Genomic DNA, 19,169 nt, shown 5'->3' on the forward strand with positions numbered 1-19,169 from the left:
AAAGGTCACATTGCAGCATTCAACAATTCTCAAGAGGCTCTGGGTTAATTACTAGAGTAGAATCTAACTGTGCCTTTAGGATGAAGGCTTTTTAAAACATATCGGGTCACCTGTAACAGGATGTTAATGTCAGGCCAATTCATCTTCGGAAGTACATTGCCTGCTCGTTTCTCACTTTGTTAAGAGCTTTAACCGATGGTTGAAAACACCAATAGATTGTTCAAACAGTTCAAGGCTCCACCATGTCGTATTGGTCCTCAGGTCATATACTAACCTCCCCTTCTCCCCTCTGGCTAATCTGTTGCCTCCAGTTACCAACCAGAGTTGGAATTCAGCGCTGTTCTCTCCCACCTTGCTCCTCTCCAAGAGAAAGGAAGGATATGCTGCGTTGGGGAAGGGGGGTGTGCTCACTTCTCTCAGCGTTCAAAGTCACGAGTGAGAAAGCTTCTCAAGAGTTGAAACGAAGACCACAGTGTTTGGGACAACTCTCGACTCATGCTTACCCAGGTCTGCGATGTGTGGGACCATTCCTCGGAGTGGCTGCTCGAGCAAGTCATTGTTGTGGTTCTGACCCTTGACAAAAGGTTGGTAAGCAACACACAGGCCAATCTGTGATGGCAGCTATCTAGCTCAATACAGAACCCAATGATGAGAATATTCCCTTAAAGTAAGAAAACTTTGTACTTGTAAAGTGTCTTTCACAGCCTCAGGACATCCCAAGGCACTTTACAGCCAATTAACTACTTCTGGAGTGTAGTTATTGTGGTAATTAGATAGGAAATATGGCTGCAAATTTGTGAGCAGCAATGTGTCACAAACAGCCATGAGCTAATGAGCAGATAGTCTGTTTTTTATTGATGTTGCTTGGGGGATAATTGTTGGCCTGGACACCAGGGATAACTCTCCTCTTTATCAAGGTGTCTTGGGATGTTTTTACATCTGCCAGACAGGGGGGAGAAAGAGCCTCAATTTACCGTCTTATTCAAAAGGGGGCACCTCCAACAGTGTAGCTCTCCCTCAGCGTTAGCCGAGATTCTGTGGCCAAGTCCCTGGAGCGGGGCCCAAAGCCACAGCTTTCTGCCTCAGAGGCAAGAGTGCTACCCGCTGAGCCACACTGTCTTTTCATGTCCCTTTTCACGTCCAGTTTAAGTATGGTAAAGTCATGCCTAAAAACGAGAGAGAGGTTTGTCTCCCTCTCACTGCTCTGTTTATACCAGGGCACAGGCCAAGGTCAGAACTAGGCCTCAAAATAAACCCAACAACGTTATTGCTTCATTGAAGAAAGCAATCATTTTAAGCAAGACACTTTTTAAGTAAAATAGAAGTGCTTTCTTTGGTGCTTTCAAAGTCATTTGGGTTGGGTTCCTAAATTTGGGATGAATTGACATATCTTCATGAGGTGAATTATACATGTACTCAGTTAGGCTGCTAGATGGCGCACTAGACTGCGGTTTGGAAGGACAGTCCATCCTCCTCAGTTGTTGCTAGCCAAACAACAGGTCTTCTGGGAGTGCCGGCTCTCCATTGTTGTCACAGTTAGTCACAGGTTTGTTGGATCCTGTAGCTAAGCAACAGCAGCCGTCTGGGAATCGAAGATAATAAGCTGAGCAGTGTGGTTTAAGAAAGCTTTACTAATGGTGACGGGGCAGGAGGAAACTCACTCAAAAGAGCACGGGCCGAGTTGGAACATGATAGAAACAGGGAGATGAGGCTAGTCCACTGAAACACGCTGGGTGTCAGCCATGTGCAAGGGGAGGGCTGGGGCCAAAATTCAATCAAACCACTCAAGCCAGAGTTCAAATCATGTCAATTCACCCATTCAATAAGGTTAAATGTCAATACACTCATGCAGTCATGTCAAAATCTTCCCCAGGCCTCCACAGGAAAGTACATGCATTACCAGCAATGTTAAATACGTAAAACACTTGTGTTTACCTTCACAAAGCCTCCAGTCGGGGCACAGTGGCGATGTGGTGGCAGCCTTTATCAACTATCCTGAACCCATTTTAACCTTTCAACCAACAACAAATCATCACAACAGCAGTTGGGGTACCATTTCCACAGAGCATTCGGCTAATTGGGGGGGTCATCTCTCATGTCCCATTCATCCTGGCTATTGGAAACCACGTCAGCCTTTCCCCAGGCTGCTAGCAAAGACACCATAGGGCGGAGTGGAATGGAAGAGGCCCAGATTCAGACCGGCGATTGGTGCTGTTCTAACGTGGTGGCCAGAGAAAACCTTCCCGAGGGAGTTAAAGCTCCCACTCCTGATGGATGCTGTGTATAATGTTAGGAGCGAGACTCCCCCCTTGTATTTTTTTTAAAGAAAATCTTTCTTGAGATGGGGATATCCCCGGAGAGGCTACATTATATTGCCCATTCCCAAGGCGGCCTTAGAGAAGTCGAGAGTTGCTCTTTCCCATTAAACGGTCCATCTTTGGAGGTTTGTGTTTCAGGCCTGATTCCGGGGAATGGGTTTAATGGGAATGCCAGTCTGAATGACTATGGAGTCCGGATGATCCGTGTGGCATTCCTGTTGTTCCCGAATGATGGCATGATGTTTAGACTTTGCATGTTTCAGCCTCTTTGGCGGGAGGGGGGTGGGGCGGTGGGTGTGGTGTGGTTGGGAGGGGGGGATGGAGAATTGTCTCAAACTTATGCTCGGCATCTGTAGCAGACATTTATACTTCTAATTTAATAAAATAATTTTATTTTTACATGGTGAGGTCCGGTGGTGCGCAATGGGTAGCATCCCTGCCTCTGAGCCAGAAGGTCTGGGTTCAAGTCCTGCTCCAGGACTTATGAGGGACGTACGTTCATAATACAGCCAAACAGGATGAGTATCAATTCTTGCAACACACTCCAAGGGCAGGCAGTAAGAGCGGGAGAGATTCCTGGTCATCCATGTGATGGGAAGAAAATTGGAGCCTCCATCATCACTGCCCATAGCTCCAGACTACAACATGGATGTAGAAGTGTACGTTGCCATAGCAACTCAGTTTCCTCTGGGGCCCAGTTGGCTGGATGATGTGGACCAGATTGGTGCCAACAACATGGGGTTCGATTATATAGACCCCTCGGGCTGTTTGACTCACAAGGGATGTATGCAGTGGATACTAAACGTATCATAATTGAATTGGAGCACCTCAGGGTGCAACATGATCTATGTAGATAGTGCAATGGTATTGAAGTTGTCTGTCATGACCACATTGAAATGTCTGTAATGTTGATTGATTGTATTGATCAATGTGGAAAAGTTGAATATGATTGCACTTTTTGTGATGGCTGTTTGGTAATATTCGTTCAGACATTTTATGAATAAAGTATATTTATCCAAAAAAAGAACGGGGATCGATTCCCTGTTCCGGCCGGGTTGGGGTAGACTCAGCACCTGCCTCCTTGCCCTACCCGTGGTGAAGGTCACGGTGCTGTGGGTCGGACCTGCCTTGGGGCGGAGAACTGAAGCAGAAGATTAGTGGTTACTAGTCCATCCAGTAGCAGATGAGGCTGACCCAACAGTCACGTGACTTGAGACCCACTTCTTATGGCAATAACTCTCCTGCGATTAGCTGACAGACAGCATCACGAGATTTAGGATACAGCTAGCTGTCCTTGTGCTAATAAGGAAAAAAGTGCCATTATAACTATCAGACTCATCTGCACATTGTATTCGGTACCTCACACCTCAGCGTGTTAAAATCAAGAGTTAATTATAGTCCCACTTCAGCACTGTTCACAGTGATATAACCCTCTCGCTCGCCAACTCATCATATGGTTGCCTTGGGATCATGGAATTTGGAGAGTACAGACATATGTAATCGCTGAGATGGAAAGGCAAGGAAATTCTATCTGTCCAAAGCACTCCCTTCAGTTATAAAAATATTTGTTTATGAAAGAGGTCCATGATATCATCTCCCCTGACATTTTGCGTTTTCTTCACAGCAATGTGAGCCACAGTGATTGGTGGAACTATGAGGAATGTGCAGGGTTCTGGGAAAAGGGCAGGGGGCTAGTGGGATTAATTGGACAGTTCCTTCAAAGGGCCAGCACGGGCATGATGGACTGAATGGCGTCCTTCTGTGCTATGTAATTCTAGAACTTCCTTTGTTTGGTGGAGCAACTCCATTGGATTAACAGGGTTTTCTTTTGCCAGTTCACCCCTTACTATACTATGGAAGATGACCTTGAAAGGCTCTAAATGATTGTCTTCGGGTATTCTATGATTAAGCAACCTCAAGTCACGAGAAGCTCAAATTCCGAATATTCTGGAGCTAAGTTATTGACACCAAGTGGGAAATCTGAAGAAGTGTCACACGGAGGAGAAATTTCTTCGCCCAGAGAGGGGTGAACCTGTGGAATTCGTTACCACAGGAAGTAGTTGAGGCCAAGACATTGTATGTTTTCAAGAAGGAGTTAGATATAGCTCTTGGGGGCGAAAGGGATCAAAGGATATGGGGAGAAAGCGGGAGCAGGATATTGAGTTGGATGATCAGCCATGATCATAATGAATGGCGGAGCAGGCTCGAGAGGCCGAATGGCCTACTCCTGCTCCTGGTTTCTATGTTTCTATGAAACGTTAGCTCTGTTTTTTTTCTCCACAGCTGCTGAGCTTTTCCAGCATTTTCTGTTTTTATTCTGGAAACCCCTCTATCTGTCTGTGATGCCTCTGGGAAGATCTATCCCACCTTATGTCCATTTTCTTTGGAAGTGGGCGGGAAACTGTTGCTGAATTTCGGTTTCCTTGCGCTGTCGTGTCTTCCGTCTTACGCCAACCTCCCAATCCTTGTGAGGTGGATCTTGACACAAATGAAATATCGAGCCCAGTGAATCCACTCACTTTGCACGCTTGAAATATCTGCCGTCTTTTCTTTCCCTTTAGTCTTTAAATTTGCTTTCAGCGTCGAGCCCTGCATTCAAACAAACTTTGCAAAGCCGTTGGGAGATGTTTCCCTCAGCAGAGTGTTCACGCTTTGACCTTTGGTGCCAATTTCCCACTTAACAGGCTTAATTGGGCGTAATGGGAAAGGCTGGAAATTCTCAGCGCTTCTGGCAGCATCTGGGGAGAGGGCAACGGCAGAGTTAACCTTTCGAGTTGGGGACGACGCTTTGAGGAAGAAGCTGCCGGGCCTGTCGGGTGGTCCCAGCACTTTCTGGTGTCGATCAGATTCCCGGCAACCAGGCAGTTGTTTTGCTTTGAAGCTTAGCTGGCGCCGAGCGAGTTGCCCGTAACGGCACAGAAGCTGGCTCCGGGAACAGCAGCCGGAGGCAGTGCGGGGAACTGGCAGAAGGCGTTTTTCTCCCATTTCTCTCCTCACCCCCCACCTCAAAACCCAGATCCGAGGGCCCGGTAAACAACCGCCCCACCCCGCCGCAGCACCTGGTGCTCCCGATTCACAAACTGGCCACTGCCAACAGAGCGGCAGGTCGAGATAGAGGGTAGGCAGGCCGTGAAAATTCCTGGTAGGAATTCTGAGTGATCGGCGAGGGGAAGGCCGCTCAAGTTCATTCGGAAACACACAATCCGATTCACAGAACAAAAAAGGGGGAGAATATTGAAAGTAAGTTTGTCACAGAAGAAGTGAACTGGAATAAAATCAGCCAGAGTTAAATGTTTTGTCACTGGCGTACGTCGCTGAAATGGGATGGTATGGATTTAAGTGCTGAATGGCTTTCGGAATTTACATGTTTGTCCGTGGCCAAAGGCTATTGTTATATCACTTTTCTTTTCCTGTCAGACTATAGACGAATGCTCTGTGCATGGTCCAAACCACGAGGTATAGACCCATAGCTTTAAATAGAAAACCAAAAATCACAGTACGTCTCGTTGTTTACGAATATAGAACGGATATAATTCGATGAAAACACATCTGTAAGAGTCTTAGATGACCTTAATGAACACAGACATCAAACAACAACAGCATTTCAATCAGTAGATTTGATAATCAAAGAGTTATAGCAATCCAACAAAGCCGGGGCCCGTTCTCCCACATACTTACAGCCACAATCAGGAAGTCCAGACAACACCAGGCATTGGTGAAATACTTCTTGAAGCCATAGGCCACCCACTTGAGGAGCATTTCCAGCACAAACACATAAGTGAACACCTTGTCCAGGTATTCCAGCACCACCTTTACCGCTGGCCTCGTATCGATGTGAATGTCTTCAAATGTCTGCAGGGCAGAGAGATGGAATCAGCGATGGAATTGGCGGGGAGGTGGGGGAAGAGGAGAGAGGGTGATAGTGATAGAGCAGAGCATCAGCACTGTGAACGATACAGCACATTGTGGCCTGAGGTTGAGAGCTGCTGCAGTTGCTCTGTACCCCCGAGGACCCCAAGCATTGCTCGATGCCTGTGAATCCACACGCAAATGACAGTATATAGAACGTACGGCACAGAAACAGGCCACTCAGCCCAATTAGCCTGTGCTGGCATTTATCCTCCCCATGACCCTCCTCCTGCTTCACTTGAACTCAGCCCATCTCTAAATTCTCCGACTCCCCTCTCCTTCGTGAACTTATCCAGCTTGCTCACTGATGCACGTACACCGTTCATCTCACTTACTCTTGTGGTAACAGGTTCCATATTCTCACCACTCTCTGAGTAAAGAAATTTCCCCTGAGTCCTTTATTGGATTTATAAGTGACTAGCTTCTATCTATGGCGTCCAGCTCCGCTTATCACCCACAAGTGGGAACATCTTCTCTGCATCTACCCAGCTGGACCACTTCACAATTTTCAAGACCTCTGCCAGGTCAGCCCCCACCCACCCCCGCCGATCCTCCACCCTCTTCCCCGCGCGCGCCCCCCCCCCCCCCCCCCCCCCCCCCCCCCACCCCCCAATCCTTCTCTTTCCTGGAGAAAAGAGTCCCATCCTGTTCAATCTTTACTGACAGCCCCAGTCTCGGTTATAGGCTCAGGCAGTGACGGACAGTAAGGAAAGGCCCTTCCTGCTTTGTTGGCATTGGGTCACTAGTGTTGCCCCTGGTTCCCGCCCTGCTGCCCCCACCTGCCCCCCCCCCCGCCTCCTCCACCACCCCCACACCACCTCCTCCCACCCAAAACCCTGAAAATTTCAGATCAACCACAGAGAATGAGGGTGTGGAGGAGATCCGGTATTGCCAGTCACTGCCCCTATTTCCTCAGCTTTGTTTGAGGGGACTGAGCCTTCCCTGGGTGTAAACCAGAGGAAACTCTCCATTCATAAACTGCAAATAAAATAAGCTCAGATGGTATAACTTTTCTATACCATTCAGTTCCAGAGAATCACAGACTAGTACAGCACAGAAGGAGGCCATTCGACCCATCAGTTATGGGCCGACTCTTTCGAAGAGCACTTTCTTCTAAACGGCGCAAATAGAAATAGATAAGTATGATCTGATAGCCATTACACAGTCATGGCTTCAGGGTGATATAGATTGGGACCTGAATATTGAAGGGTACATGACATTTAGGAAGGACGGCAAGTTAGGAAAAGGTGGAGGGGTGGGTCTGTTAATTAATGATGGTATTAGCACATTAGAGAGGGATGACCTAAGTTCAGGAATACTGGATGCAGAAGCGGTTTGGGTTGAGATGAGAAATGATAAAGGCAAGGAGCCACTTGTGGGAGTATCGTACAGGCCCCTTAATTGTAGCTACACGATTGAACAGAGTATAAAAGAAGAGATAATGGGAGCTTGTCAGAAAATTACAGCACTAATCATGGGGTTTTTAATCTACATATAGATTGGAAAAATCAGATGCGTAATGGTGGCATAGAGGAGGAGTTCATAGAATGTTTTAGGGATAGTATTTTAGAACAGCATATTCTGGAGCCAATGAGAGAGCAGGCTACACTAGTCTTGGTATGTGCAACGAGATAGGGTTAATTGATAACCTCATAGTGAAGGCACCTCTAGGGAGCAGCGATCATAATATGATTGAATTTTGCGTTCATTTTGAGGGAGAAACGAGTGGGTCCAAGACTAGTATTTTAAACATAAATAAGGGCAATTATGAGGGCATGAAAGCGGAGCTAGCTAAAGTGAACTGGCAAATGAGGTTAAGGGATAGGTCAATAGAGGTTCAGTGGCAGACATTTAAAGGGATATTTCAGAATGCACATGATACGTTCCAATAAGAAAGAAAAATTCCAAGGGGAGGGCCCACCATCCTTTAACTAAAAAAGTTAAAGACAATATCAAATTTTTAAAAAAGCATATAATTATGCAAAGACGAGTGGCAGATCAGAAGATTGGAAAGAATATAAGGAACAGCAAAGAATGACAAAAAGGTTAATAAGGAGAGAAAAGTTAGAGTACGAGAGAAAGATAGCTAGTAATTTAAAGATGGATAGTAAGATTTTCTATAGATATTTGAGTGAGGAGAGTTAACAAAGTGAGCATTGGTCCTATAGGGATTGCGTCTGGGGAATTGATGATAGAAAGTAGGGGGATGGCGGATGAATTAAACAAGTAGTTTGCTTCAGTCTTCACTATAGAGGACACAAGTAACATTCCGGAAATTGCTGTAAATCAGGAAATAGAAGGGAGAGAGGAACTTGGGAAAATTACAATCACATGAGAAGTGGTATTAAGCAAATTGTTGGGGCTGCAGGCTGACTGATCTCCTGGTCCAGTTGGACATCACCCTAAGGTCTTGAAAGAAGTGGCTAGTGAGATAGTTGATGCACTGGTTTTAATTTACCAAAATTCCCTAGATTCAGGGAAGGTCCCATTAGGTTGGAAAATAGCTAATGTAACTCCTTTATTCAAAAAAGGAGGGAGACAGACACAGGAAACTACAGGCCAGTTGGTCTAACATCTGTCATAGGAAAAATGTTAGAAGCTATCATTAAAGATTTATAGCAGGGCACTTAGAAAAATGCAAGGCAATCAGACAGAGTCAAGATGGTTTCGTGAAAGGGAAGTTATGTTTAACCAATTTACTGGAGTTCTTTGAAGGAGTTGCATGTGATGTGGATGAAGGGGACCTGGTGGAACTGGAACTTAGGTTTCCAGGAGATATTTGATAAGGTGCCACATCAAACATTATTGTGGAAAATAAAAGCTCATGGTGTAGGGGGAAACATATTGACACGGATAGAAGATTGGCTGGCTAACAGGAAACAGAGAGTAGGTATAAATGGGTCTTTTCTGGTTGGCGGGATGTGATGAGTGGTGTGCCACAGGGATCAGTGCTGGGGCCTCTACATATTATAATTTATATAAATGACTTGGATGATGGGATCAAAGGTATGGTTGCTAAAGTCACTGATGACATCAAAATAGGTAGGAAAGTAAATTGTGAAGAGGACATAAGGAGGTTAAAGAGGGACATATACTGGTTAAAATGAGTGGGCAAAGACCTAGCAAATGGAGTGTAATGTGGGCAAATGTGAAATTGTTCATTTTGGCAGGAGGAATAAAAAAGAAGCTTATTATCTAAATGGTGAGAGATTGCAGTGATCTGAGATTCAGAGGGATCTGGGTGCATAATAAATGCTGACCATTGCCAGCGATTCCCACATCCCATGAAAGAATAATATAAAAATAGTGGCCACCTGCATCGTGTAGCTGGAACCTGCGGCTATTAGAGGGCAACCTGCGGAGGGTGTAATGTTCTCATTAAACTGCATAGGTGCATGGGCTGACCAGCAGTCTCGAGCTTGGGGATAAATGGCCCAGCAACAAAATGTGGTCCCTTTAAGATACGCATGAGTGCGGCTGCATAGCAGCCTTAAAGGGGCTGCGCCCACCGACAAGGCATTCGAGGTGACGTCGGTAGGGAGCAGTTGTGGTGTCATTGACCTTATCTGGAATGGGCTGGGGAGTGGCTGAGTAGGCGAGATCCTGACCTTTTTTCAGAGTGTTCAGCCAGAGTTCTGAGGGGAGGAACAGAACGCGGAGAGGCTGCCAAAGGTGCTCAGCAACGTGGCTTTAAGGGGTGGAGTGTGGCTGACATGCGTTGATCAGGGTCGCACCAAGGGGCAAGTTACAACTCACCAGAGCCCCACTGCTCAGCAGAATCATGAAGATGATGAAGGTCTCGAACCAGTTGTGTTCCACAATCTTGTAGCACGTTTTCCTCAGGTTCCACCAAACCTTCCCGTATCTGGTCGCGATGTCCACCTGGCAGCAGGTAAAGTGGCGAACACAAGCTGCGGAAAGAGTGACCAGGTCAGGAGCCCACAGGAGTGACTAACACTTATCCAGAATGAAAAGAACAGTCAAAACTGGGAAATAAGAATACTGGCCCGAACTGGTCTTGCACACCTTAAAATGGAACGCCAGTAAATAAGCAAATAATGGGAAATAAGAATACTGATCGGAACTGTTTTTCCCTTCTGGCACATTGCTGGACTGGTGTTAAGGGGGTCTGTAATTATATATTACACCTTTCACAACCTCAAGAAGGGCTAGAAATTCACCTTGTGATCGTATCTCACTGACCACTGGTTCCTCACCCCGGGCTTCCATATAACTGAATACTGGGCAGTACATAACAGGCGGCAGATACTGTAACATTCACTGTCACACACTGCCACCCCAGGCCAATCTCAACCCTGGTGTCTCAAAGTGCTTTACAGTCAATGAAATACTTTTTGAAATGTAGTCACTGTTGGAATGTAGGGAACATGGCAGCCAATTTGCACACAGCAAACTCTCACAAACAGCGATGTGATAATGACCAGAAAACCCTGTGTGATTTTTTTCAAGTGACCTTCTTTGAGAGGTGAATATCAGCCAAAACAATAGTCAAACCACTCCCCTGCTCTTCCTTGGAGCTGTGCCATGGGAGCTTTTACATACACCCGAGAACTCAATCTAATGTCTCGTCTGGAGGACGGCACCTCCAACAGTGCAGCACCCCCTCAGCGCTGCACCGGGGCGTCAGCCTAAGATTTTGTGCTCCAATCTCTGGAGTGGGACTTGAACCTGCAGCCTTGTGCCTGAGGGCTGATCGTGCGCCTAGAACCGCACTGTCACTGATCATTTAGAACTCCAACTGTGACATAACACAGAGGCAAAGTCCTGCCAGATCCACACAAGGAACAGAATCCCCGAAGGGCCAATAGGATGACAAGTCCTGGGCTCGCTGAGCCCTGACCTTTCCCGTCCACCTGGCCTACATTGGCTTGCGGTCTGGCAACGCCTCAAATATGCAAATTTAAGGGAGACAGTGGTGTAGAGGTGATGTCACTGGGCTATTAATCCAGATGCCTAGGCTAATGCTCTGGGGACATGGGTTCAAATCCCACCAAGGCAGCTGGTGGAATTTAAACTCAATGAATAAAATCTGGAATTGAAAGCTAGTCTCAGTAATGGTGACTGTGAAACTATGATTGATTGTCATAAAGACCCACCTGGTTCACTAATGCCCCTTTAGAGAAGGAAATCTGCCATCCTTACCTGGTCTGGCCTACATGTGACTCCAGACCCACAGCAATGTGGCTGACTCTTAACTGCCCTCTGAAGTGGCCTAGCAGCCACTCTGTTCAAGGGCAATTAGGGATGGGCAACCAATGCTGGCCAGTGTCAGTGATGCTCACACACCAAGAAAGGATTTTAAAAAAATTCTCATCTTTCTTTTCAAATCCCCTCATGGTTTCATCCCTCCCTGTCTCTGTTACCTACCAGAGTCCCCCAACCCTCTGAAATCTCCGCGTTCCTCCAGGTCTGACCCGATGCACACCCCTGATTTTGTTTGCTGTGCCATTAGCGGCTGTGCCTTCAGCAGACGAGGCCGTAAGCTCTGGAATGCCCTTCCTAAACCTGCCCGCCTCTCTCGCCTCCTTTAAGGCTCTCCTCAAAACCTGCCTCTCAGACCCCACATTTGGTCACCTGTCCTCATAGCTCCTTATGTGGCTGGGTGTCAAATTCTCTTTGGAAATCCTGCTGTGAAGCACCTTGGGATATGTTACTGCCTTAAAGGCGCTACATGAATGCAACTTCCAGTTGTTGTTCGCAAACCAATCAATTATTCCTGAAGTGAAATCGCTGTTGTAACATCCTCGCCGCGTAATATTTATTCCACCGGCTGCTCTCTGTTCTCCAGAGGGTCAGTCTGGACTATGTTAAAGGTGCCATATAATGGCAGCTCGCCGTTGTTAAGTGGATGGAAACGCAAGGTCATTGTGTCCCACAAGTGTCACTCTTAACGACAGCTCTCGCTCAAGGCATTCGCCCAGCAGAGCTGACCCTGCTCCAATACTAAATACGATGGGCCTGACTACATTGCCTATACACCCGCCTGGGTACAAGCTCAACACTGCACCGATTTACCTAGAGGTGGGCGTGAGGATGCAGGCCTGTCTGCTGTGGGTGTTGTACTGGACACCTTTGCCCAGATCGATCTTCTGAGGCACTTGAAGAACAAAGGGCAGCCAGTAAAGAAATATTACGCAGCGAAGGTGTTACGGCTGTGATTGCACTTCAGAGGTGATTGATTGCACTTCAGAGGCGATTGATTGGTTGTGAACGGCAGCAACAACAAGGAGTTGCATTCATATAGCGCCTTTAACACTGTAGCACATCACTAGGCGCTTCACAGGAGTGACTGTCAGCCAAAATGTGACACTGAGCCACATGAGGAGATATTAGGACAGGTGATGAGGGGAGCATTTGAAGGAGCATTTTTAAAGGAGCATTTTTAAAGGAGGATTGAGAGGCACCGAGGCAGAGAGGGTTAAGGAGGGAATTGCAGAGCTTGGGCCTCGACATTTGAAGGCACGGCCACCAATGAGGAAGCGATTAAACTCGGCGATGCTCCAGAGGACAGAATTGGAGGGGTGCAGTGGTCTGGGAGGGTTGTAGGACTGGAGGAGCTTACAGAGACAGGCCTTTAGAACGAGCTGAGCTTGTGAACGGTGCGAAAGGAACGTAATCTCTTTTTGTTTCGCAGCTGCCCTTATGTTGTATATATGGGGACGGGCAATAAATGCTGACCTTAACGTTGTATATATGAGGATGGGGAATAAACGCTGGCATTGCCAGCGATGCCCAGCTTCTATGAATGGATCAGTAAAGTGGCAGCTTCCCCATACATTTTGGAGGAAAATGACTCTCAAAACAAGATTAAAAAAAAATTCAATTTGTCAGATAACACAGGCTAATTCAGTCTGATTTTGAAAAAGCAGCCTAATCCAGCACGGCATTAGACAATAACACTGATGGCCATTTCAGTGAGATTACTTCAGTGATGTAACAGGGCGCTCAGGTATCATTTCCTCTCTGAATGAAAAAGCGCTACATCCTACATCCAGAAGCATTACAGTAAGTGACACACTGTACTCTTCCCAGAACCATTACTTGGTATTACTTGCAATCCGACCGTCACCAACTCAACTCAATCTCCCCGCCGATCCAGATCAGGCACAATCTGCAACAACATTCAGGCTCTCCTTGTATATTCAGCTTCGCTGGATTTGGATGGGTCGGGTTTCTTTGTGGGGTACCAATACTGATCGTCCGACAATAATTCACATTATTTTACCAAGTATCACATTGCCCCACCTATACCTCGCACTCGAACCAGGTAAACACGCAGTGCTCCAGATGTTGTGCAGGGGGAGATTTGGCAGAGGAAACAGATTAAAGGTAATTGGCAAAAGAGTCGGAGATGACAAGGATGATTTTTTAAAATATAAGCCTTTATGAGCTTTAAGATGCAGAGGTCACTGCTTAAAAGGGTGGTGGGAGCAGATTTAATAGTATTCAAAAGAGATCGGGGTAACTGATTAAAGGGGAGAGGATTGCAGGGCTGTGCGGAAAGCTGAGGGAATGGAGCTAATTGGATAGTTCTTGCAAAGCTGCATGAGGGGCTGAATGGCCTCCTTTAGCGCTGTAAGGTTCTACACCCTGAGTTATCCGGATGGTGGGATTTCCCTTCCCCCACCGCCACCCCCTCCCAATCCAAAGAGTCGGTGGGCAACACATTCCCACCAGCTCCGAGTGCCCCACGGCCATTTCACACTCGAGTGAGCGTCAATTAAGCCGCGGGTGGGACTTCCACCCCTTGCTCAGGGGGGGAAGCCCCGCCTCAGAGAGCTGCCGGCCAATCGGATTGGCTGGATGCCCTCCAGTCCCTGCAACAACAGGAGCTGCAGTGGACTGAAGAGGACATTCGGGACGATCCCTGAGCCTAAATCCCGGGGACCAGAGGGCAAGGTAAGGTTAAGGGGTCCCAGGGCTGGGAGGGTAAGGGAAGGCCTGGGTGAGGGGGGGGGGGGGGGCGGGGGGTGCAAAGGGGGCAATTGGGGTGTCGGGGGAGAGGCTGGGGTGGGGAGGGGGATCCAGTGGCTGCTGGACATCAAGGGGAGGGTGCCCAAAGTCAGAGGAGGGCTTCTGATGGAGGTGCCCCCACCCCCAACCTCCCCCTTCCCACCTGACGCCTGGGCCCGTTCACTTTCAGGCTTCCCTCACACCAGGTAAATCCCCCCGCCAGCCAACAACTGGCCACAGGGGCCCCAACTGGCACAAGGGTGGGTGCAAGGGTGGCCCAGGAAATAGAAAGAATGTGTCTTAACTGGACAGAAGCAGGAAGCGAGATCGATTTCTTTCAGAAAATAGTATTCGGAGGGATGACTTGTGGTAAGTGTAGCATGGTTGGGAAGAGCAAGCGATTTTGGGTCTATGGTTTCCAAAACTCTCCACCACTGGGGGTTTTCCTCACCCCTCATACCTGGTTTTGCTGAACACAGACAGAGGTTGATTGCTTTGATCAGTCAAGAGCTCCATTCTCATTGTGTCATTTTTTTTTATTCGTTTGTGGGATGTGGGCTTCGCTGGCTGGGCCCAGCATTTATTGTCCATCCCTAGTTGCCCTTGAGAAGGTGGGGGTGAGCTGCCTTCTTGAACCGCTGCAGTCCATGTGGTGTAGGTACACCCACAGTGCTGTTAGGGAGAGCGTTCCAGGATTTTGGCCCAGCGACAGTGAAGGAACGGCGATATATTTCCAAGTCAGGGTGGTGAGTGACTTGGCGGGCAATTGGATTGGCAGCCCTTCCACAAACATTCACTCCCTCCACCACCCAAGGCACAGTGGCAGCAGTGTGTACAGTCTACAAGATGCACTGCTGGAATTCACCAGGGCTCCTTAGGCAGCACCTTCCAAACCCACGACCGCTACCATCTAGAAGGACAAGGGCAGCAGACACATGAGAACACCACCACCTAGTCAGGATGGTGAGTGGCTTTGGAGAGGAACTTGCGGGCGGTGGTGTTCCCATGTATCTGCTGCCTGTGGCTAAAAATTTGGTGAAAGAGTTAAGTATTAATGAGTTTAAAGGAAAAAAGGGAGGTAAAGAGCTGGAGATGTTGAGAGAGGGAATTCCAGCCCAGACAGCTAAAGGCGTGGCCGTCAGTGGTGGAGCAATTAAAATTGGGAATGTTCAAGGGAGCAGGATTAGAGGAGCACAGATATATTGGAGGGTTGTGGAGCTGGAGCTGGAAGGGGTTACAGAGACGGGGAGGGGCAAAGGCATGGAGGAGTTTGAAAACACAGATGAGAATTTTAGAATCGAGGTTTTGCTTGACGGTGAGCACAGGGGTGAATGGAAAGTCTTGCTTAGGCAACGAGAGATTTCTCCATATGGGTCAGGCACCAGCAGATTAGAAACAAAGGTCTCCAGTCCGTGTCTAATAGGGATGAGTAATGTTGATGTGGGAAGCCCAGTGTTTGAGGGTCTTGCTGGTTTTGCTGACAAGTTGAGGAGGTGTCAAGTGAAAGTGAAAGTTCTTCCAATCAGGTAATATCAGGGTCGGACATTTGGCTGTAGACCACCTGTTGCTCCTTTGTCAGGGAAGCTTGGCAGACAGGAATCCAAAAGGATAGACGGAAGGAAATAACCGAAAGCTAATGGGGAAGAGAGATGTGCTGTGTGACATAGCACAGGGCTGGGAGCGCATTGATCTAGGGAGACATGTGCAAATGTCTTGCTCATGTGACTGAATGTTAGAAAGAAAGAACTTGCATTTACTTAGTGCCTTTCACAGCCTCAGGATATCTCAAGGGGCTTTCCAGCCAATGATGTGCTTTTGAAGTGTAGGAAATGCAGCAACAAATTTACTCTCAGCAAGCTCCCACTAACAGCAATCTGATAACCAACAGATCATCTGGTTTTTTTTTAAGTGTTGTAGGGTAATAATATTGGCCAGGATGCCTGTGAGATGCCACCTGCTCTTGTTCTAAACAGTAACTGCAGCATTTTTTACATCTACCTCAAAGGGGCAAATGGATTAATGGTTCACGTGAAAGACAGTACCTTCAAGAGTGCAGCACTCCCTCCGCACGGCACTGGAGTTTCAGCCTAGATTTTGTGGTCAAGTCTTTAGAGTGGGATTTGAACCCACACCCTTCAGACTCAAAGATGAGGTTGCTACCCACAGAAGCTCTAATTAACTCAGGGTTTTTTCTCGAGGGGCCAAATGTCATCCTCCTGCTCCTATTCCTTATGTTATTATGTAGTCTGGCACTCTCTTCATTCACTTGTTGAATGCAGCAATAGCAGCTTACCTGGGGTTCCATAGAATTTATAATATCGGCATAGCAGCTGCCTCCAGCAATATGCTGTGTTCAGTGGCTGACACATCCTGACAAAATCATGTGAGCAAATGTCACTTTGGCACTGTTTGCACCAAACTGCTGTGAGAGATTTAGCATCATCTACGAGCTTTCTCCTGCTGCAAGGCCTGGACAATGTCCAGGCTTGGGCTGACAAGTGGCAAGTAACATTCACACCACACAAGTGCCAGGCAATGATCATTTCTAACCATCATCCTTTAACACTCAATGGCATTACCATCGCTGAATCCCCCACTATCAACACCTTGGGTGTTACCATTGACCAGAAACTGAACTGGATTAGCCATATCACTACTGTGGCTACAAGAGCAGGTCAGAGGCTAGGAATTGTGCAATGAACAACTCACCTCCTGACTGATCTGTTTGTGTTTCGAATTCCACATTCCCATCTACCCCCGATAACCTTTGATTCCTTTGCCTAACAAGAATCTATCTACCTCTGCCTTAAGAATATTCAGTGACCCCGCCTCCACCACCTTCTGAGGCAGAGAGTTCAATGCTGCACAAGCCTCTGAGAGAAAAACATTCTCCTCATCTCTGTCCTAAAAGGGCAACCCCTTATTTTTAAACAGTGACCCCTAGCTCTGGACTCACCCACAGGAGGAAACATCCTTTCGATATCCACCTTGTCAATACCGTTCAGAATCTTACCTACTTCGAACAAATCACCCCTCACTCTTCTAAACTCCAGTGGAAACAAGCCCAGTCTGTCCAACCTTTCCTCATAAGACAACCCACTCATTCCAGGTATCAATCTAGTAAATCTCCTCTGAACTGCCTCCAATGCATTTACATTCTTCCTTAAATAAGGAGACCAAAACTGCACACAGTATTCGAGGTGCGGTCTCACCAATGCCCTGTATAACTGAAGGATAACATCCTTACTTTTATGTTCAATTCCTCTCGTAATAAAGGATAGCATTCTAATAACCTTCTTCATTACTTGCTGTACCTACATACTAACTTTTTGTGCCTCATGCAAGAGAACACCCAGATCCCTCTGCACCTCGGAACTCTGCAGCCATTCTCCGTTTATGTAACATTCCGCTTTTTTATTCTTCCTGCCAAAGTGAACAACTTCACGTTTTCCCACATTATGTGCCATCTGCCAAATCTTTTACCCACTCGCTCAGCCTATCTATATCCGTCTGCAACCTCCCTATGTCCCCTTCACAACATCCTTGGTTGGTACAGAAGGCGGCTGTTTGGGCCACTGGGTTTATACCGGAATGTAGGAAGGGGTTACACAAGAGCTCGATGTCGTATCATTGGCCATCCAAGGCTCTCACTCACACACTCCCCTTGCTTGTGGGCAGGAGAAAGGCGCACACAGTTTGAGATAGGAGGCTGCCAGCGGAGGAGGCCAAATACAGATGCACACCCTCTCCCCACCTAAAGAGGAAACCGTGCTAGCCGTCACAGTATGGGCAGTAGCATAATCGTGGCAGGAGGCATTGCTGGAGGAGACCGTTGTGCAGGGTTTCCTCACATCTTAGCCTCTGGTGCCCCTCTTACTTCCATCTCGCTCTAGGTTACAAATTACAGTTCAACGGTTACTTCTCTGTCCCCTCACACCATCAGCTAACACTTGTCCCCCTTTTTTCCTTTCTGTTGTTGTGGACATCCCTCTGCCACTTGAAAAAAGATGTAGCCAGTTTTCCTAAGGTTCAGCATCGCTAAATCTCCTCCCAGAAAGCACCAGTTCAGACATTAGTACCACAAAAGGCTAGGCTAGAGGAGTGAAAATTTAAAAAAAAACTTGCATTTATGTAGTACCTTTAATGACCTCAGGATGCCTGAATTCATTTTACAGCCAATACTTTTGAAGAATTATTGTAATTCAGGGAACCAACAGCCAATTCATACACTGCAACGTTCCAAAATGAGATGAAGGAGCAGATAATCTATTTTAGTGCTATTGGCTGAGAGTGATAAATATTGGTCAAGGCATTGAGGAAAATTGTCCAGTTCTGCTTTGAAATAGTGCCAAGGAATTGTTTACAACCACCTCAGAGACAGGGCCTCATTTTAATGTTTCAGCGGAGGAGTTGTTATGTATTGAACCTCTGGCTGCCATTGCGCAGGATGTAGGGCCGGGGCAAGTGGATATCATAGGCTTCTGCTGGTCAGAGGGTGAGATCCTACACTAGCTCCACTGTCGAGGACCCAAGCTACCAATGAGGGCAAACATGAGGAAATGCTAGGTGAAGTACCAGCGACTTTGTGCACAATGGCTCAGACATATTGGAGGAATGTTGGGGTTTTTCACAGAGTCCAATATAGACAGCTCCATGAAGGTGACAATGGTGCCCACCATGTCTGTGCCATCTCTGACAGCTTCTATGACCATTCATGTTGCTGCCATGGAAGCTCAGGGAGCTGTCAACCTTCATTAGGGGGCTGCCAACCTCAACAGGGGCTCCCAAAGCCTTACATCAATCCTGCACCCTATGTTCACCTGAAGACGTACAAGTGCTGAGGACTTCATGCCAGCCACTCTGCCAGCGTCCTTATTAATGCCAAACATCCAGCTGGACCAGAGCGCCTGGCCCGTGTCGAGATGGTTCTGTGAGGTAGCCTGGCCATTAAAACCCAGAGGTGCTGGA

General features: G+C 47.3%; 1 protein-coding gene across 1 annotated transcript in view; it reads right to left on the reverse strand.

The window, feature by feature from the left end:
• scn5lab (sodium channel, voltage gated, type V-like, alpha b) overlaps positions 1-19,169 on the reverse strand; it is a 175,442-nt gene that overhangs the window by 41,849 nt on the left and 114,424 nt on the right. The window contains exons 14-15 of the mRNA XM_078534703.1: positions 9,984-10,138; positions 5,997-6,170 (exon numbers count right to left, since the gene is read on the reverse strand). Of these exons, the coding sequence (XP_078390829.1) occupies positions 5,997-6,170; positions 9,984-10,138 (329 nt within the window). The remainder of the gene's footprint in view (positions 1-5,996; positions 6,171-9,983; positions 10,139-19,169) is intronic.

Source organism: Cetorhinus maximus, chromosome 3 (genome assembly GCF_964194155.1).
Source record: "Cetorhinus maximus chromosome 3, sCetMax3.hap1.1, whole genome shotgun sequence".
Classification (NCBI taxonomy): Eukaryota; Metazoa; Chordata; class Chondrichthyes; order Lamniformes; family Cetorhinidae; genus Cetorhinus; species Cetorhinus maximus.